Below are 21,533 nucleotides of genomic sequence, written 5' to 3' on the forward strand. Positions count from 1 at the left end.
GTTTTTTTGAGGCAAACGCTTAAAGGTGCAGAACTCAAATTTATAACTATGGCTGTTGAAAATTTAAAGTATAATCCATGCATTTGCAAAGCCTAGTTACAGATTAAGAAAATTTCTTCAACAAATTTATTCCCACCATAACTTCCTACTAAAATTAGAGCGTATTGATAAATGAAGTATAAGATCTGGTTTAAACCATCATCATTTTTAAGTCTTCATATTTTTAATGAAATTCTGAGCAAATCCTACATTTCTATAAATGTAGTGCCACGATTGTCTTGAAGATAACAATAATTAAAATCTTTGCTTGTGAACTAGTGCCTTTCACGTCAGGATACCCCAAAATGTTTCACGGGATTTTCTCTGGAGTGACTGTTATCCAGAGGGTGAGTATGGCAACCCAACTGCATAGAGTAATGTCCCACAAACATCTATGAAACAAATGAGCAATTTTAAATTGGAGGAGTTTTGGCTAGGACACCAGGAGAAATTCCCTTCTCTTTTCAAATTGTGCCATGGGATCTTTAACATCCATCTGAACAGACGGACGGACCTCAGTTTCTAACATCTCACTCGAAGGACGGCATCTACAACAAAACAACACATACTCAGCATTGCATTGGGAGTGTCGGCTTGGACTTTGTGAGTTCATGTCCCAGTGGGGCTTGAACCTACAACCTTCTAACTCAGAGTCGAGACTCTTATCGCTGAGCCAGGCTGATACACATCTCATTCGAAGGATAGTACCTCCAGATGTTGAAATGGAAAGCTTGAGGGTGGATTAAAGTAGTTTTAAAGAAAATTTAATTAGTTTACTCTGTGGAAAAAAATGTAGAATCAACCTTTGATTGTAGTTTGAATGGCTGCAGGAAGATTACACAATTCTGGATTGGACCCAATTTGATGTTTGTAATGGCACGAAACCAAGGTGTATAGGTTGAATTTGGCATGAATTCTGAATTTTCTTTGTAACCATCAAAATATACATGCAAATGAAAAACTCTGAAATCAATCTTAGTTTACCAGTCTAACCAGAATATAATAATAATCCTTGCATTTGATATAGGTGTCAGCCTGACTCAATGATGGAATTCGTGTGTCTCTGAGTCAGAAAATTGTGGGTACAAGCCCTGCACTGGGACTTTGAACTCAGTCTAGTGCATTGATTGAGAAGTACTGCATTGTTGGATGTAACGTCCTTAGAAAGAGACGTTATCCAATGCCCCATCATCAGGTGGATGTCAAAGATCCCGTGGCACTATTCGTAAAAGGAAATTTCTCCTGGTAACCTGACATAATTTATCTCCCACATAAAATTGGTCATTCACTTCATTGCTATTTGTAGGACATTGCTATGCACTGCTGCAGTCACCTCCAAAATATACAGTCACTGCAATTTACAGTAAATCCTGTGAGACACCCTTCTGACGTGAAAGGCACTACATCAATTGCAATGATAGTATTATTATACTGTGCTGAGATCATGAAACCGTGGATGTGGGGGGTGGGATGGAGCTAATCTTTTCCCACTGTTTTTAACATTGTACATTTATATCCTAAATCACTGCATGGGCAAACATTCTGCTCGGCAATAATCATAAAGCCTACTTTACCTGTGGGGTGTTTGGCTTGAAGAGATAGGGTAGCAAGAGACTTATCAGAACAGAGCTCTGCTCCTTATCCTGCACAAATTTACTTATTCTGCAAGGAAAACAACAATTAGAGATATTGCAGAAAAAACTGAAATACACTTACATATTGTCTAATAAAATTCATTCAATTACATCTGGTACCAACTAAATTTTACAACAGCACAAAAAATGTCAAAAAGCTTCTAAGTTCAGTATATAAAAAAAATTAAAGATCCCTAAATAAAATCAGTGATGTTCCTCATCTTTTTCCACAACGTCTCAACTTGGAAGTTGAACTTAATTTTGAAAAAAACTTCATGATTGCAATATATTCCTACAGACTGTATGAAAAGTAACTAAATAAAATCAGATGCTAAAAAGAGGCTGGTGACAAAGAGCATGTCATAGCTCTAAAGGTATATAAAAGGTGAAGGAATGCACTGCAACAGGAACATTGCTTGTACCTTGAAAGAATACTAAGATTTTTGCTGACTTGAGCTCTGAAGTTTTTCTTCCTCATCTTCTCAGAGTTTCCAACCAAATTATTGAGGTACTGCAAAATTATAGAAATGTACGGTAGGACAAGGCACGTGCCCATGCTGGGAGAATCTAGAATTAAAAAAAAAAGAAAATTACTTAGCACTTTATCACATCTTCGAGATGTTTCAAAGCACTTCAAAGTGAATTGTCTGTATATTTTGTAGACGAAACGCAGCAGCCAATTGCGCACAGTAGCGTCCCACAAACAGTCGTGCATTGACACACAAAAATTTTTTTTTAAAAAAGGGATTATTACCCCCGGATCGACTAACAAACTGGTTCCTATTCACTGCTAGGTAAACAGAGGCGTGTAGAATAAGGAAACTTGCCCAACGTTTCACCCTGCTCGGGAATCAAACCCAGATCCTCTCGCTTGCGAGGCAAGTGCTCTAAACAAAACGCTATAGGATTCCACTAGAGGAGCAATACACCATAACTTTGTGATCTGCATTACCTTCTACAATGTCTCGAGCTTCTGGAAACACAGCATTGTTCACAGTCAAGCTAATCTCATTTTCTGTGACTGTGAAGTCTGGTGTACTCAGCAGATTATCAACAATATCCAAAACAATAGCAGCTGTTGGTTCTGCTATGTACTTAGCTGAGAGTAAAGCAAATACATTTGCCAGAATATCATCCTCTGGGTGATCTTCTCGTTGCTTAGCAAGAATAGGAAAATACCTAGAAGTAAATGCAGACAAAACCAGTAAACTACTGCAACATTTGCCCTGGGAATTCACCACCAGGAGGAGCTGTTAGACAACCTTTCTTAATGCATCATAAAACTATGAGGATTTATGTTAAGATCTTTCATTAAAGTGCTTAATGAGAATTTATTGCGGAAAAACTCATTCACAGCACCACGAAAACATCTAAAGTTTGTTCAGTATAAATATCATATCCAAAACATGCCTAGGCTTAGATGAAATAAGAAAGAGAAGCAGCTTAAAAAAGGAAAACACAACATAACAGCCACAACTTTGTGAAGCATTGAAAATACTATTGAATATCTCACCTGGCATTTTTACTCCAAACATGAATCAATTTCAGGACAGGAGTTGGTGCATACTGGCCTTCAAAGGGAAGCCTGCTGATCTGCAAATGCAACAAGCTGGAGTTAAAATGTATTTACATTTATTGGTGATGCACGTGGCAGCAGAAGACATTCGCTTTATTTTTCATTTGAAGAGCAATCTTCACCGAGTTCAAACCAACTTTAAGTACAGCTAAAATGATTTACGTTCTGTAAATTAGAGCTCTATAGGCAGCCACATCGTGCTTAAAGCAATAAAATATTTGATCAGATGTTCTAAGACACTAATTAAGTGTTGTAAATTATTTTGTACCTGTGGCCAGACTACCCCATGAAACACTGCATCGATCTCATCCACTGTGAAGTTGTAGAACTCAAAATCAGAAAAAAAAGCACAAATCTGATTGATTCCCAGACGTCTCAAATGTTTCAGCTGGTTTATGCATCTTGGCTGTATCTATAAAACACAAATAAACTGTGAACATTTGTCTTAAGAAAATGATAACACTAATTTTATGTAATAATTGAGAACTGCACAACACTATACTGCTCAGTCTTTGGAGTACAGACTCAAGAAAATGTCTTGTCCACTGTCAATTATATTTTGAATTATGATTGATCTGCAGTGTCACCAGATTTGTCACATCAGGACAATTAATACCCAGGCAGACTAGTCTACCTCTCTTCCCTCTCCTATGTTTAGAAACAAGACACTTACTTTATATTAATATTGAAAGCACGATGGGTTGAATGACCCACTGGAATTAAATCTCAGAACCTTCTGCCTCAAGTCAACTTTATGGATAGCCCACATTTGTAATATACGCAGGGCAAAAGTTTCACATGCCCTTACACAAGCAAGGCCAAAGGAAAAGTGGTGCAAATTACAAAAGCTGCCACTGAACTGGGAGTTGATGAAAAGAACAGTCAACAACTGCCAAAATATTGACTGCGTGCCACACAGTATTAAATGGAGATGAGCCATACATGTTTCAAGGGCATGCAACCTTATCTGAATTTATGAGGAGGAATAGGCAGAGCATTTGTTTATACAACAATAGGTCAAACACTGCCTCTGGCCATGAGAAAAAGGTGGCAAAATTGCAAGACTCTGGAAACCAGTACCTTCCGTGTAGCTTTGGACAAATACTTGAAAGATAGTTTAAACTCTAATAATCCACTGGAGAATAAACTGGACCAGTCAAATAATAGCCCTCAGTGAAGGTAACTGGCCACGAATCTTACAATAATAATAATCCTTGCATTTGATGTAGCGCCTCATTGAGATGTCTCAAAGCACCTCACAGCCAATTGCGCACAGCAGTGTCCCACAAACAGTCGTGGACTGTGAGTGCAGTATTGGCTTCTACAGCTAATACTAGGATACCACAGAAGTTATTCAGACCATCAAGTTAAACATTGAACAAAAACATAGCTGTGTGCAATGCAAGCTCTCCAACAAAATCATCAACTCTAATCTCAATTTCCTACTCACTCCCTCCCCATAAGTACAAGCCAATTATTATTTTGAAAGGAAGATTACATTACATGAATCACCCTTCAGCATTTTTTTTAAGTGGAATGTAAAAATCCATAACTGGAGAGCCGACAAGAATGGGCTGAGCACATCTGGTGTCAGCAAAAAGGAGGAATATTTACTCCCAGATTTCTATTAGCACTGACTCTGTGAGCCCACAATTTGGACAGTTCGCGAATTGTTGAACATTGAAACCATTAGTACAAACACTAGCAGTAATTGCTGTAGATTTAACTAAGCTTCTTCAGGTGGTAGAAAACCGTTGTCAATGAGCCTTTAAAAGTTGCTGTGTGGAAGCTGTAGGAACCTGGATTTTCCGAACTTAAATATTCAAGTGGGTAATTAGTGTTTAGGACTCTGTATCCTGAATAACCTTTAATGAGGGATTCACTTTAGTAAAGCCATCATGTTTGTAACTCAAAGAAGATGACTCTAGAGAAAACGGGCAGATATTTCTGTGAAGGAGCACGTTGCTAGGGACTGGATTGACCGGTCCCAATCAGACAGTCAAGATGAAGAGCTCCTTCGCTTTGGCCTTCACGAGTGACTGTGCCACAATATTCCAGAACCCTGCACTATTGTTTTTTGTATCTAACTAATGGTTCTAAAGATATCTTAAGAATTATACATTATAAACTATGACAAAAGAGATCATCAATATTTTGATTTGTGTTTCAAATAGCTGGGAGCATCCTAACTTTCAGGGCTTTAGCTTGGTGGGTTAACAAGGGCTGAGTAGGAAATAATCCCCATCCCCAGTAACCGGTCTGCCCCTCCAAGTTCTGTCATCAGCACAAGCGCTCTGAGACACTAGACTGTGTGGAGGGCGCTTTTGTGTTGTCCTGCAGCTCAGTGGTTAGAGCACTCGCCTCACAAGTGAGAGATTCGGGTTTGATTCCCGGCAGGGCGAAACCTTGGGCAGGTTTCCTTACTCCACACGTCTGATAATAATCCCTCAAGAAAAAAAAACAATAATAAAATTGGTCACTTTGATTCACGACTCTTTAGGGACACTGTTGTGCGTAATTGGCTGGTACGTTTCACCCACAAATATACAGCCAATTCATGTTCCAGTATATTCTGTGAAGCGCTTTGAGACATCTAGAAGATGTGAAATGCGCTATATCAAATGCAAGGATTATTATTATTATATAAGTGCAAGTTGTTGTTGTTGCTTTGAAGTACTGTGGACCTGCCTGGCTCGGAACTGGTCTACTGAGACCGCCACAGAGGGTTTGACTTGATTCCGAAAGTTGGGTCACCTTGGGAGGCTAGCTCAGCTCCAAGGAGCTTACCCACTTACCCCAGAGGATAGCATCAGGTCACTTTGGAAGTTAAATCGAGAAATAGCTGCATTGTCTACCCTCCTGATTGAAAATGAAAGATTCAAAACACACTTTCATGCCATTGATAAATTTGTATGTTCTTACAAATTATAGGAAAATACAATTTCATTACCAATTGCCCTGAGCCACTGAATGATTTGCCCATTAATGATATATTTCTAACAAGCTGAACGTAAGTAGAGGATATCTTAAATGTGAAAAGGTTTCATACTCACGACGTACCAAAATATATTTAGATAAACACGTCAAATTGTCCATTAATGTCTCAAACACTGATTTGATTTTTAAGTGTTAAATTAATTGGTTAATTCTTTATGGATTTATCATGTTTTTTTAATCTGCTGGGAGGAAAATTACTGTTTTCAACCTCTCCCTTTTTTCTTGTTCTGCTGTTGTACTTTATTATTCTCAAAGATCTTCAGCACTGCATTGCACCAAGTCTTCAGCATGTGCTTGTGGGCTTACTCACTCGTGCCATACCATTCACTCAGGGCTTAGAATTCAGCTTCTTTTCACTGATTTAAAGCCAGTTCCAGGAAGAACATCATGTTATAGATACAGATTAAAGCAATTACAAAAGGTTAAATTATAACAAAATAATAGATTTGGTGTTTAATCCTTCTAAGCATGGTAACAAATTGCATTTTTCTTCCTATTAATTATTTTTAAATGTTTTCTGTCAAACGAAGAATTTATGTAAGAAAAGTACATATTTCTGAAACTACATTATATTGTATTTATACGGAGGATATGCAATCCCTACTTCAGGTAAAAAAAACAACGTAGTTTCTCACTGTGACTGAGATGCAGAGGTAGTGCTGCAGTCTTCAAACTTCCACTATTCAGCTGAGTGAGTTGCCTTGATTATTATGCCTGGAGAATCTCCCCTCTCTCTTTTGAATAGTGGCATGGGAATATTAATGTCCACCGGAAAAGGTAGATAGGACCTCAATTTAATGCTTCATCCAAAGGACAGCGCCTCTAGGCAATGCAGCACCTCCCAGCAACCCAATGAAGTATCAGCCTACACTACAAGCACAGAGTACAAATGTGTGGCTTGAACCCACAACCTTCTGACTAGAAGCGAGAGTGCTACCAACCAAGTCGGGCTGACATCAATTGAATCAGGCTGACACCATAATGTTGTGCTTACCTGGTCTCTCAGTTCAAGTATTTGAGATACTAATGCCGTTGTGCACAACAAAATCTGCAAAAGCTCAGGCAGATAATCACCGATCAGATGGCTCATCTTTTTCATCACAACTTCAATGCCATTTAATAAACTATGCTGACGTCCTAGAGATGGGATTTTTGTTAAATCCAGATCCTCCAGTATTCGTAACACTGCAGGCAGACACGTCCCTAGGGAAAAAAAATCAAGCAAAGCTAAAGATTCTCTGAGTACACTATTTGTTTCCTCAACCTGAAACACTGCTCTTGCTGTCATAAAGCTTTTAATTTGCCTGTTTTATAAGAATAATCTTTGCATTTAATAGAGCCTTATCACGACTTCAAGACGTCTCAAAGCGCTTCACAACATATACTGTAAAGTGTAGTGACTGTATTTTCTGTTTTAAATACAAAAAGATTTTCTAAAAAAAATGAAGCTTCTGTGCCATAATTGGATACGTTAATCCAATGCTGTCATATTCAGGGCCACAGTACTCACAAAGCCACCGCAAGTTCTCACATCAACATAATTGGAGTGTTTTTATATTTCTTCTTTAAATTTTCTATTAATTTGTCTCTTAAGATTTTTCCTGAACTCAAATGCAACATCCTCCTTGTTTTGCTTTATTCCAGTTACATAAACTTGAAAAGAACCAAGGAAATATTTGCTCATTCTTACAGTATTTTTAAGAGCGGATTTAAAAATGAGAAAAGACAGCAGCCTAAACCACTTTAAAAGGATTATAAACATTTACATTACAAATTCTACATTAAGTCAGAGGTACACTATTATTTCTAATAGGGATGACAAAAGAGCATATTGAGACCATTCCTTACATAACAAGATAACAGCTTTAAATATCATTCAATTGAGTTGTTTCCATACCCTGAGTGAACTGCTTCACTGGTTCAAAGAGTAAATTCAGGAACACTCGCATCTCCTCCGGTAGAGAACCAGCCAGAAATTGTAGAACGATGGACATTCGTGTGCCTGCTGCTGCTTTGCCTTGGGTTTTAGCGCCAGTTTTACTCCTCATACGTCCATAAAGTATTCTTACAAAAACACAATGACAAATCACAAGGTTGGTTCGAACGAAGAAGGCCTTTTGGCCCATTTGATTTCATTCTTCCAGAAAACCCACCCCATGGCCCTCCCATCACCGTATCAAGCTGTTCCTTACAAGACGGGTAGAACTTTAGAACAAAACTATTTTGTACTGGATACTTCTGTTTAATTCTGTTGAGAATTAATACAACTTTATTCAGATTTTCAGAGATATTATTCCGATCATATACTGAGCCAAATATAATGTTGTCCATACAAAGTGAGTGAAAATACAGTATAGAACTCATAAAATTACAACGAATGCAAACATTTTAACATTTTTTAAAAATAAGACTTCAAACACTAATAGTTATTTTATAAAGAAATGGAAGCTAGAATTATACACATATATATATATACACACACACACACATATATATATGCATGTGTTCCTCAACTCGTCTCCCTCATTTACCTGTTGTAATCTCATCGGATTAAGTGAACATTTCCTGAATGAAAAGAGGAAATAAACAAAAGCATATGTAACTTGTATTTTGACTACCTCATGATAATGGGAATCAGCTCTGGTCTGTGTGAGACCTTCACAATGGTAGTCTCCTCTGCAATGCTGAAATGGATGATTTCTTCTTTAAAACTCTTGTCTTCCAATAGTCTCTCAAGGTTTTCTCTGAAAGAACAAAGCAATTAAGATTTATTCCACTAATACAAATTATAAAATGAATAATGGCAGCTTTTTCCCCAACCTTAAATTTCTTCATAAAATTGTGACTCCATAGAATTACAAATTATAAATTATTTCAAAAATTAGTTTTGTTGCATTTTTGCACTCTGTACAATTCAGTTCTTGATTGCAAACTTGTGGAAACCAATAAAATGTTGCTCATTAAGGGTCCCCCACATTATGGGACAAGTGCTTCTTTCAATTTTATAGGGAGTTGTATCGGGTATAGATAATCATTTGTGACAACATTAGGTTTTTGCAAAAGAGGGCTGAGGAAGTTTAAAAGGATTTGCACTGATTTACTGAGAACTAGTGGAGAGTCAATGGGGAGATATTTTGAGAGATGTAAGCAAGAAAATTACTGATTCCACAATATTCTATCATAAATCAGGACAATTACAGGGTTTAACATCTGATCAAAAAAGCAAATCCTCGTCAAGGCAGTTCGAACAATGTACTGGCTCATGTCCCCGAGAGTTGTTTAATGCACAATTGTCTGATTAAAATTTTTAAATCTTATCAACTGAACTACTACAACAACTTGCATTTATATAGCGCCCTTCACGCGAGATAGCATCCAAGAATGCTTAACTAACGGCAGATACACATTTTATAAACATGCATTCAAAGACCTCAACCTCCTGATCAGCATAAAAATTCACCACTCAGAAACTTGGTCTATAACTCACTGGTCTGCAGTAAACCTTATGCAAGCTTAAACTACTGGAAGGTGATTCCCATCACTTACAACGATTTGGAGGAGAGAGCAGGATTCATATTTACGACTTCAAATTATGCTCGCCAAGGCCCAGACATCATTGAAGTGAAGTGCTTGAAGGGCTTTTAAGGAACCGGTTTTGAATGGAAGCCAAACCTATTTGCACTGTCTGAATTATATTGAAACTGCAAATCGATATCCTGGTGAAATCAGCTCTAGCGCAAACCATTTTGTGGCTGCAACTTCCACCCAACTTACACATGACTTTCACAGCAACTCAGTAAAGTTTTCATGGCGGGTTGCCATGAAGAGCACAATATAAAACAAAAATTCCAATGTGCACATGGACCCAGAGGAAATAAACCATGTTGTACGAATTGTTATGATGCAACTCAGGACAAACCGAAAACCCATGTTAAACTACAATTGCTTGGATATTTTGCATACAAGGAACACAGTTCTTGGTGTTTGGTGATATTTGGCAAATTATCAAGTTGATAACACATTTTATTTTATATGCTCAATCCCACACTTATAAATCATTAAGTTACACTGGGAAGAATGCCACATCCACTAAATTATATTATTACAGAGAATTAAATGCTTTAATACGACATGTGTTTTTATCATGCTTACAAACAGCAGTTTCTATTTTTCTACCATAACAGATATAATTTCAGTGACAAATACACACACACACCCTGAGAGCTACTTAGCTTTCCAGTTAGTCATTGATGATTCTTTCCTGCAGTTCTGGTGGCATGTCTTTGCACCATAAGGCTATACTGAACTTTTATGTTCTATCTTGTTCGGCATCAAGCAACGAACTAAGCAAATTCCTATCGTTACAATTCAGTAAATTCTCATCTGAACTAGTTCTAGAACTCTACCCATGAATAAGAACAGCCTTCAAATGTTTTAAAAGCGCATATCTGGAAGCTACAAGTTCCGCAAAACTTATAATATAATTTTGCAGGTGGAAAGAAACAGAGAAAATAAAAGAATGTTTAATACACATCATTGTCAACGATTTAAGACCGAACTTCTTTTTGTGAGAAAAATTCTGTTACATTGAGATCCATGATGCATTTTACACACAGAATTAAAAAAATACTGCTGGATACTATATTACAAAATACTTTCTGGGATCAATTTAATGGATGGATTATGTTTTATAAAGCTTAAATTGACTTTCAAGTGCACTAGAAGTAAAACAAAAACACAATTCTATCAAAATGCATCATTTATTTATTATTGTATAATTTATTTTAGAGACATCATCAGACATCTTACCTATAAGGTACCAGGTAATGGTATTTGTAGGTGGAGAGACACTGCAAGGCAATTTTCTGCACATCCTGATTTTGATGGCACAGAAGCTAAATAGGGAAAAACACAAACAAAATAAACATTTAATAGTAATACAGATTGTATTAAACATATTGTGAGTCATGAACTAGATCAGTTTTATATAAAATACCTGAGTGTACAACTCCTTCAACTTGGGTTCCAGGTAAAGAGAATGTGGGTTGGTAAATTTAGAGAAAACTTTCAGATGAACAATAAGTTGTCTGTAAGTAAATAAACACAAGAATGGGATTTTAAATATGAGAAAAATTAAATATATTAAATAAATAAATATATTGAAACAACATAAAACCATCCTGTGGGGTGGAATATGCCACTTGCTCTTGCTTTTCCTGGATTCCAACATGGTTAACTTCTACGGAAACGGTTATTCAGACAAAATAGCATAAGCATTGTATCTTGGAATGATATATTCTCTTCTTCAAGCTCACACCTGGTCTCAGCAACCAGTCACCTGAAGATCACATGTCTCACACCTGACCTACATTGGGTTTATATAGTCCAATATAAACTAGGTGTGAGATTACAAACTAACAGATGGTAGATCATTAAAATAATTGTTATAATGATAATCATCCTCGAATTTGACATAGCACCTTGTCACAGTGTCTCAAAACACTTCAAGGGATTTACTGTAAACTCTTGTGTTTATAAGCTAAGTCATTGCAATAAATATGTTTATTTTGCAACTATGACATTCATTTCTAAAGGATAATTATAGTAGATCAATACTACACTTTCAAAATAACAGGACTGAGAAAAAATTGAGTAATTCATCAGATATTCCAGATTAGCACCAAGTGATCCCATTCTTCAAACGAGAATGTCAGATTGTTGTTAACCTGAATGACAACCCATTCATTATTCTTGATGGGCAAGCTGAATGAATGATTGCTAAATATGCTTTCCTAAACAACTTACTTGCCATCAGGCAGAAATATTAATACAAAAAAACCTCTCCTCTGGTCAGTATCAGAAAGAGGAAAGGTGATGCGTTGAACTGAAGCTGAACTCTACTTTTGTGATAGATGCATTTTGTTTGTTTGAATGGGTATTAAATGTTCACAACTGATTAAAATTCAAAGACTATGTGGTCCAAGTCACAAAAAACACCCCATGCTATGGATAAAGTCACCTGAACTGAACATAACTGGGAGATTCAATGAGCAATTATTCAACGAGGACTACATTACTGCAACAGGTTTAGATACTGAAAAGAAAAATGCAACCATTAAGAATATCAGTAACTCAGAGCAACACAGTAACTCATTATTACATTTTAATATTTTCTTCAATACTATTTAACTGTTACGCTAGTGATCAGGATAATTTTATTGAACCTGCTCTGAGGGTAATCAAGCAGTAGCAACAAATGCAGCGTACAAGTTTATTTTTCATACTTAATTTTAAATTTTTTGTGGAGAGTCATACACAAGCACAATTTTACATTGGTATTTTAGGAAATAAGCATATTTGAGCTGTTGTAACTTTATAGCATTTGGTTCAGCTGTGCTGTGTGCAAATTTATGTTGGGTGTGCCTACAAAATGTAATCAGTGCACTTGACATAATTCCCTGTGAAGCACTTTGATACATGTCAGTATTACAGATGCTAAACCAAAAGCAAAGCTTATTAATTTGAGGTTGCTGCACTCCAGAAATGCTTAGTATACTTACTTTACAGCAGCCCTCCTCGGCCTCCTTCCTCCAGGAAACTTTGCTTCAGAAGCTTTTGGCTTATTGCCATTGTTATTCGTAAATGTATCCTCCTGTTCTTCTGCAGTCACCATCTTCTCATCATCATGCATTTTTTTCTTAATGTTCTCAGTGGGGGCTGCCAGCAAATCTGCTGGGTAATACTCATTGCTGAATAGACCAAAAACTGATTATTTAAACTTGCCTGCTTGGTTATTTAAGTGCACCTGCCTTTTAAATTGCAGCAAAATCTAGTTACTTTAGTCCATATATTTTACCCGAAATGAAAACCACGCTCATAACATTTTATAGTTATCAATAAATCTTGCGTATTTTACATTTGAAATCAGTTTGCATTTCCCACTATTATTAACTTCATAGTTTCAACTGAAACTCTACTTAGGCTATCTGATTCCATCATTAGGTATGTGAAACTTGCTTTAACATCAAATATTTTGACAAACGTTTCTAGAACGTACTTAATAAATCTCAGAAGCAAAGGAGAGAGTTCCCTTGATCGAGGTTCAACTCTATTAGGAAATTCAGCCATTGCCTTCCATAATAGGAATCGGAAGTTGTCGAACTGAGTTCTATCATTGGAGCTGATTGCTAAGTCCAGTTGATCTTGGAACAATCCTGTTGAACTATCCAATTGGAATCTCTCGCTATCTTGGATCGGCTTTTTGTCTCGTTCTTCTCCCAATTCATGTTTTAGTTCATTCTCTGTTAAAATAATAAGACATGACACATGTTTAGTTTAATTGCACAATAAGCTTGGTGTCAGAGGCTTTGGGGCTTCCAAGCCCTTGGCGCTTGGAATCACATAGTCTAAGTTGACACTCCAATGTAGTGCTGGAGGTGTGCTGCATTGCTGTCCTTCCGATGAGATTTTAAACCAAAGTCCCATCAGCCTGTTCAGGTGGATGTTAAAGATCCCATGGAACTTTTCGAAAAAAGAGAAGGGAGTTTCTCCGAATCCTAATCAACAATCCCCAAAATAAAGTTTATCACTCACTCAATGGCTGTTTGTAGGATATTGCTGTGCGCAACTGGCTGCTGCATTTCACCCACGAGAATACAATCAATCCACGTTACAGTATTTCCTGAGAAGCGCTTTGAGATGTCTCAACGACATAAGGCACAACATCAAATGGATTATTATTGTTATCATTATAAGGAGCTACATTTTGGACATTTTGGGCAGGTGATCCTTCAAACTATTTAAGATACAACTAGTGAAGCATACCACGCAGAATTCCAGAGATCTCTCAAAATCATTCATTACTTATGGTACATTGACACTAAATTGGAATATAGCACAGTGAGATCTGCTTTATGATTGAATAAAATTCTAAAATACAGAATAATCAATGAAAAGAAGTTACAAGGTTTTAATGTAATAGGAAGATTGAACTATCAAAAACTCCAGGGTAAATAACAACAGCTTATTTTTTCCTGGTGAAAAAAATCCTTAAGTTGCAATGTGCTGCAATATTTATGATGTGTATTAACATCATTCTGCCTGAGTTTCTGCTCGCTGTACAGTCAGTGTTGTGACATTTAGTGACATGAAGAATTTTTCATCCCTTAAGTGTTGTAAAGCTTTCACTAGATTAGCTTTAAACTCAGCCATTGGTGCAAAATATGTAGTCAGTCAAATTTTTCCTGAATTTGGCACTGCCATTTTTCAGTGCTGTTGTGTAATTTAATGCTACATTTTAGTACTGTTTGATGTAATGCCCACAAAGACTGATAATCTAGTTTGTGACATTTTAACAGAATCACTAAGGTATGAATAGAGGTATATAACAGGGATATTTTCTGCACAGTATCCAACACACAATCAATAAATTTAACCTACCTGTTAAAATAGCTGCTCGGTCTAAATGTTCATAATATACTTGCCAGAATGTTTTATTTTCCATTTCATTTGCATGAGAACTGGAAAGGAAAACAAAATATATAAAAACTGTACAATGATCTAAGTTGATTACCTACATTTTAATATAATGTAACCTATTACAGCCACCCATGTAAATGATTTAACGTAAGAAGACTTCCAATATAGCAATGCATTTTATGACATTAACAAAACACTTCAAATAGAGACTGAAAAGCTATGAAAAAAACTCGCAACTTAAAATTGCACATACAGTATCTTGCACCAGTTATCTCAAAAATAAAGATCTTAATTTAATGTAAAATAAATGCAGGTTGAAACCCAAACCATACAGTTTATATAAAAACATTTTCAGTTATATTTTCATATCCGCAACGGGATTAAGCCCCATAAACTGAATCACAACTATAATAATTTGTAACATACTTACACAATAAGCTCCACGACAGGATCCCACAAGGGACTGAAATTTATGTAAAGCATCCCTATCAAATACCAAAGAGGAACCTGGAAATGCAAGGATACAAGTAGTGATACAAAACTTTACAAAATATTGTTGTATAGCAGGGTCCAAAGGTGAGGAAGGAACCAAAAAACTGTTTGGAGTGAGAGGAACAATGGGTGTTGGAAACGCGTGCTTTTAAATAAGCAATAAATGTGGGCAAATTATGATGATTGTCAATGTGTCTTTATCTTGCATTCTCCCATTGCAAATCCCTAGCCCTGATTTGTCATATAAAATAAAAATAATAATCAATATGACAAAAACAGAAAAAATAAAAATCAATCCTCCATTCCCAACATTATAAATCCTAGTTTTACTAGCTTCCATTACTCACTGCTACAACTGGCAACCTAACCATGAATATATATATATATATAAATACAATATATATTCATAGACATTGTTATAATGTTACAAAACTGGAGTTTTATTGAATATATATTTCTTAATATTCATCCCTTACCACTTGATATGGCCCTTCTGGTATACATGGCTGTACTAGATCATGCCTTAGTTTCCGCAGATGTAACAATTTCTCTCTGTAGTCATGAACAGTTGCAGGGACAAGTTCAGCTTGAAGTAAAATCGCAAACACAGATTGAAAATCTCCAGCATTATCATCCTGTACATGAAAAACAGATTTGTGATTCATAACAATTCAATAATCAAGGTTACAAACTAATTTGAATGAAAGATTCATACACATTCAAAGTGTTTCCGTTATCCCTTGATAAGCTATTATGTTCCCCTACTACAGCTCTTACAGCCCTTAACTCCAGAACTCCCCTCTATGTCTTTAAATCCCGACTAAACATCTATCTCTTTGACTGTGCGTACTGTCATCTCCATCTTCTCCCTTGCTCGGAACCTGATTCTGTCTTAGCGAAGCACTCAAAGATGTTATACTATGTAAAGGATGTTACATAAATGCAAGTTGTTTTTGTTGACAGTAATGTGACATATTTCAGCAATTTAATTAAACACTGTTTTACAGCTGGGATTAAAGCCACCTAACATCACTCCCACTCCTCCCCATGGAGAAATGTGGAGTTTAGATTTACGCTTCCTCGACATCACATTGAACCTGGGTTGAAAAATCAAACACCATTTTTGGAGTTCAGCTTCAGGGATTTGTTTTTGTTGGGTTTTAACAAGCTGCTTCTTTTATAACACATTATCAACCCCATTATGTAATGAAATGTGTTAGAACAAGTGGTTCCACTCTACTTAATACACAAATTATATTCATGAAAAGGTATAAACACAACACACAAAATTAGACCTTTAATTTATAATATTCTGTCAAAAGCATTTGTGGGTTGCTATATTTGTATAGTTACATTCGTTTTGAGCAACATTTAGTGCATCGTTTACATACGCTGTTCTCAAAATCCATACCTCTGCTTTTTTTGTAAGTTTGACTTCAAAATGATTCAGGATTCGCAGTGTAAGTAGTCGCACCTAGTGTGTAAAAAAAATCATGAATGAATTACATAATGTACTAGAAGTGAGATTCATAACTGTCATTCCTCCCGACGAGAAAGGCGCTATACAAATGTAATTTGTTGTTGTTGCATACAAACAAATGTAGGCTGTACAGCAAACCAAAAAAATCTTGTATCGTTTTTCTTGAGAATTCTAGATGAACGACAAAGATCCAGTTTAGGGAAGCACCAGAGGTGACACCAGTAAAGAAGGGATGAATCAAATTGTACATAAGGGACACCGAGCTTTAGTTTCAAAAACCTCAGAGGTGAAGAATTCCAATCTTGAGGTGTTGCACAAATTCATCAACAACTTCACATGCACAGCTTCTGAAATTCATATTTCACTCACAGTAGCAAACCGCAAAACGAGTAAACAACCTTACTTTCCCAGAAGCAATTAAATGTCTTATTAAAGAGAAAGGAACAGAAATTAAATCAGGTTAGAAGTTGAAGAGCTTTTTAAAGAAAAAAAATTGTTATGTTTTCCGAAAGAAATTACAAGAACCTTAGTCCACTTTTCGAAAAAATAAGTTTTGTAACTTGATTGTTTCCTCTCAGTATAGGAAGTCAAATCAAAGTGCCAACTCAAACAGAATCTCACAGAAATTTTGGATTAGACTTTGATAATAGAAAACACTATCAGTCAAGAGTGACTTTCAATGTTATTAGAAAAACAAGAAGAAACAGAATTGCACAGGACAAATCTAAACAGTACAATTCAAATTAAGGAGTCTTTGAATCTGAATGAATGATTTTTAAACAGACTAATTACATTACCTTTGATACATTTGTAGAAAGATTTTGTTCAAGTTCCTTAAACAAGTCAAGCAAAACCTCTTGTGAAAGTAAATCTTTGCAGCCACATACAGCCAGCCGGGTGTAATAAAGGTCCCCTAACAGAAGAGCTGAGATATCTGACGGAGATTTTCTGAAAAGACAAATATGAAAATACTGTACAGACCTGGATAAAATGCTTCAGAAGCAATTTCATTATTTCACATCTTTTAATCTTTTTATCACATCTGCAGGCCAGATGATTACTTTTTATTGAAACACCAAACAGCATGATATTTAAGAATGTTATGGTCTAAACGTACAAGGAACTATTTTCTGCTGCACAGTAAAACTACTGAATAGTATAGAATCAGAAATGCTCATCTACCAAGACTGGTGAATTTAAGAGCAATCACAGAATCAGCCCAAAACATGCAGGTTCCCACTGTAATAGTTTTAATAGTTTTCTTTTAGTCTTACTGGAGGCAGTTCATACTGTAATACTATATACTTTTACTAGTAAAAAGTGGCTGCAGGATCATTACTTTTTTAAAAAATTTAATTCTTCCTGACATCTGTAGGTGTCAATCGTTAAATAAACAATACATGGACCTAAGACCATGTAGACTTCAACCTCATCAGAGAATGTAAAAACTATTACAATTACTCACTTCACCAAGTTTCTTACACGCTCAGCAGGTAGAAAGCTAAGAATTTCATCAGACTCTGTCAGATTCAAAAGGGTGCTGACTGCTTGACGGATTACCAACAGCAATCCTATAAAAAAGCGAAACACCAGTCAAGGATAATCTTAACACAAAATTTGTTGCATCTTTAAACTAAGGTACGTTTCTACGAACCAAACCCACTTGCAACAATATCATTATTCTGAATTATTCATGCCATACTTCTTGATTCATTTTGAGTCACAATGAATTTACATTGTGTTCTTGGCCATGATCCCTGTAATTTGAGGCGGCAATTTTAGAGGAAGTAAATTTTAAATTCAGTGTTTGCCACATTTACAGTTCATTTATAGTACTGAGCTCACTTGCCCACGCTCCATTGACGTACTCCGGTTTATAGAAACCTGACGTACGAGGCATTTGAGCTGGAAGCAAATCATGTTCCAGTTTGGCTGCCAAAAACATTGTGCGGAGATTGTCTTCAGAATATCAATTTGCACTGCTGCAATATCAATGCAGACAGTGCAGAGATTCCGCTACTGCTCAGAAATGTTGAGGAATTGTATGAGCAGCTCTTAATACTATTAATAATAGTATTAATAAAAAACAGCATCCAAGATCCACGTGAGCAAGGCAACAAGCTATGGCTTGTTTTTGGAGTCTGCTTCAAAATGAGACATAGGCAAAGAAGTGTACATCTGGCTTCCTGTTCTATGTAATTATACTGCAGGGAGGTAAACCGATTTTCTCCTTGCAGTATAAAAGCAGCATTGAAGTAGGAGGGCCAAGACCAACAGGAGAAAGGCAGCATATAATCCTGTTATAAGAGGCTATTTTACGTCAATGTCTATGCATTAATGCAAGGATTTGAGACGTCTCAACAACGTAATAAGGCGATACATCAAATGTTGTAAGGATTATTATTATTGAATAATAAAGAAGTAATAATGTAATTACTAAGCACCAATCTAACCTTTGCCTGCAGTACCACTGTTCTCAATAGATGTCAGCAGATTATCTAGAAGCAATTTAACAGAGGACAGTACTTTTTCTGTTTTCATCGGTCTGCAAGAAAATTTTGAACAAATTACAAACAATGTTCTTTAGTTCCCAAACCAAGGTACGTAGAGATTAGATTACATACCTGATATGAGGAAGAATGATGAGGGCAGCCCAAGGATTTGAAAGATCGGACATACTCCCATCTTCAGGCAGATCAAGTAAAGATAAAATATAATCTAAAACCAAAGTAACTTGTCCTCCATTTGAATTCCTCAGATTCTTCAGGTTAGAACTGGAAGATGTAAAATGTAGACTGAATGTATTACTGTTTTCTTCTATTTCCATACAAGTTGTTTGAGTATAACATGTTTCGAGGCTTTCTGAAGTTTTGAATGTTTCAGGATTAAGACAAACAACAAATCTGCAGTGTTAATCCCTTTACGAATTTCATAGTAAAAAATAATTTCCATATATCCCATGAAGCTCTTTAAGAAGTCTCCTTACATGCCAAATGTAAGGATTATTATTCTTTCATATGTTGCAAAAGAATTGGAAAGCAAATAACAAAGAGCTTTCTGAACAGCTAATGTTTTCTAAATCTTACAATTCAAAATGTTTGCTAAGTAAAATACCTGATTTGGGGAGCAGACATGAGCCACAGTTTTTCAATTATTAAGAGTTAATAATTGCTATAAAACAAAATGAATTATCCAATATATTATGACTTTACAATATCTAAAAATAATAGGACTCCTTCAGTATTGCCCAGTTTCATCATAAAGCTTGATGTTGCTGTACTTACTCCTGTGTCCGTCCTGTAAAGTGGAGGGGATACTTTTCAAATGCCATTGATCCAATAGTTGGCGGTTCAGCTTTGGTCAAAATCAGTTTAACTAACAGTTCCAGTGCGCCTTTCCTAGCAGATGTATTATCCATTGCAAAGCATTGTTCGATATATTCCAGTAAGCTGGGCAGCAATAACTGTAAAACATGTAAAACAATTATATGGCAACGTTCCTCTGGAATTACACATCTTCTATAACAAAAATAATAATAATCCTTACATGAGTTATAGTACCTTTCACGTTGGGAGGACGTCTCAAAGCGCTTCACAGAATATACTGTAAAGTGTCACGACAGTGATTTTATGAGCAAACGTGACAGCTATGCACAGCAATGTCCCCCAAACAGCTTTAAGGCGAATGACCAATTTTATTTGATGGATTGTTGGCCAGGCCATTGTAAAGAAGAACCTCCCTTCTCTTCTTGAACCGTGCCAAGAGATCATTAAAGCCCACCTGCAAAGTCAGACGGGGCCTCAGTTTAACGTATCATCTGAATGATGGCACCACCAACAATGCTGCACACCCCTAGCACTGCAATGGAGTGTCATGTTAGACTGTAGTAGTTCCAAGTCCTGACGAGGGGGTTGAACCCACTGTCTTCTGACTAAGAGAATGCTACCAACTGTACCAGTTTGAAAGCTTCTATTCATTAATTTTCAGATTATTCTTGAGGTATTGAAGGAAACTAAAATTCATAAAACTCTCATTTCCACAGTCATTAAATCAGTATTGGTCTAATAGTCCTACTAAAACTGCCAAAATAATAACGAAATAATCATGCATTTTATTTGACACCTTATTATGTTGAAATAAGTTGCAAAAATATTTGCAATCCACAATAAAAAAAACGAGGCTTTTATTGAACCCTTATTGAAATACAAATAATGCTTCACACCTGGTATTAAGATCATGATTAGAAGATCATTTTAAATAAATTAATTTTCACACACTTAACAGATGTCTTTTGGCTAAATCTACCCTGAAATTCACTCATTATTCTCCTGCATTTATAAAATACACATTCATTCTTATAACAATCATTGAGCTGTGCAGAAATCGACTGCAGTCTTCTCCCACAAACCATCAAATGCCACTTTACAGGATATCCTATGAAATGCTTTGCGGCATCCTCTCAACATAAAAGGTGGTATAACAAATGTAATGGTTATTAGAACTGAATTTTTTTTTAATGAAGAAAAAGGGCCAACAATAACGAAATAATAACAATCCTTAATTTTGATATGGCATCTTTCACATCGGGAGAATGTCTCAAAGCGCTCATAAGGTAAAATAAATTGTATGACTGTATTTTGTAGGCGAACACAGTAGTCAATTTACATACAGAAACTTAAAACACTTTTTGAATTACTGCTTGCCAGAAGTTAATTAGCAACCTAATTAGTTAATAGTTTATTTTAACATCCTGCTGACCGCAGTGTAAAACAATTACACATTAACAGTGTTCTTCAGTAATTACAGATCCCCATAACAAAAATAAGAGCTTTTATTC

The 21,533-nt window shown here is 36.0% G+C and overlaps 1 protein-coding gene across 1 annotated transcript in view; it reads right to left on the bottom strand.

The window, feature by feature from the left end:
- utp20 (UTP20 small subunit processome component) overlaps positions 1–21,533 on the bottom strand; it is a 49,911-nt gene that overhangs the window by 20,276 nt on the left and 8,102 nt on the right. Inside the window, exons 12-32 of the mRNA XM_007895459.2 lie at positions 19,981–20,159; positions 19,321–19,470; positions 19,150–19,241; positions 18,162–18,267; positions 17,494–17,644; positions 16,628–16,690; positions 15,693–15,851; positions 15,155–15,231; positions 14,686–14,765; positions 13,304–13,547; positions 12,807–12,995; positions 11,243–11,333; positions 11,056–11,141; positions 8,865–8,990; positions 8,144–8,310; positions 7,241–7,449; positions 3,518–3,661; positions 3,187–3,266; positions 2,626–2,852; positions 2,096–2,240; positions 1,614–1,701 (exon numbers count right to left, since the gene is read on the bottom strand). Of these exons, the coding sequence (XP_007893650.2) occupies positions 1,614–1,701; positions 2,096–2,240; positions 2,626–2,852; positions 3,187–3,266; positions 3,518–3,661; positions 7,241–7,449; positions 8,144–8,310; positions 8,865–8,990; positions 11,056–11,141; positions 11,243–11,333; positions 12,807–12,995; positions 13,304–13,547; positions 14,686–14,765; positions 15,155–15,231; positions 15,693–15,851; positions 16,628–16,690; positions 17,494–17,644; positions 18,162–18,267; positions 19,150–19,241; positions 19,321–19,470; positions 19,981–20,159 (2,853 nt within the window). The remainder of the gene's footprint in view (positions 1–1,613; positions 1,702–2,095; positions 2,241–2,625; positions 2,853–3,186; positions 3,267–3,517; positions 3,662–7,240; positions 7,450–8,143; positions 8,311–8,864; positions 8,991–11,055; positions 11,142–11,242; positions 11,334–12,806; positions 12,996–13,303; positions 13,548–14,685; positions 14,766–15,154; positions 15,232–15,692; positions 15,852–16,627; positions 16,691–17,493; positions 17,645–18,161; positions 18,268–19,149; positions 19,242–19,320; positions 19,471–19,980; positions 20,160–21,533) is intronic.

Source organism: Callorhinchus milii, unplaced genomic scaffold (assembly GCF_018977255.1).
Source record: "Callorhinchus milii isolate IMCB2004 unplaced genomic scaffold, IMCB_Cmil_1.0 Scaffold5, whole genome shotgun sequence".
NCBI classification, from domain to species: Eukaryota; Metazoa; Chordata; class Chondrichthyes; order Chimaeriformes; family Callorhinchidae; genus Callorhinchus; species Callorhinchus milii.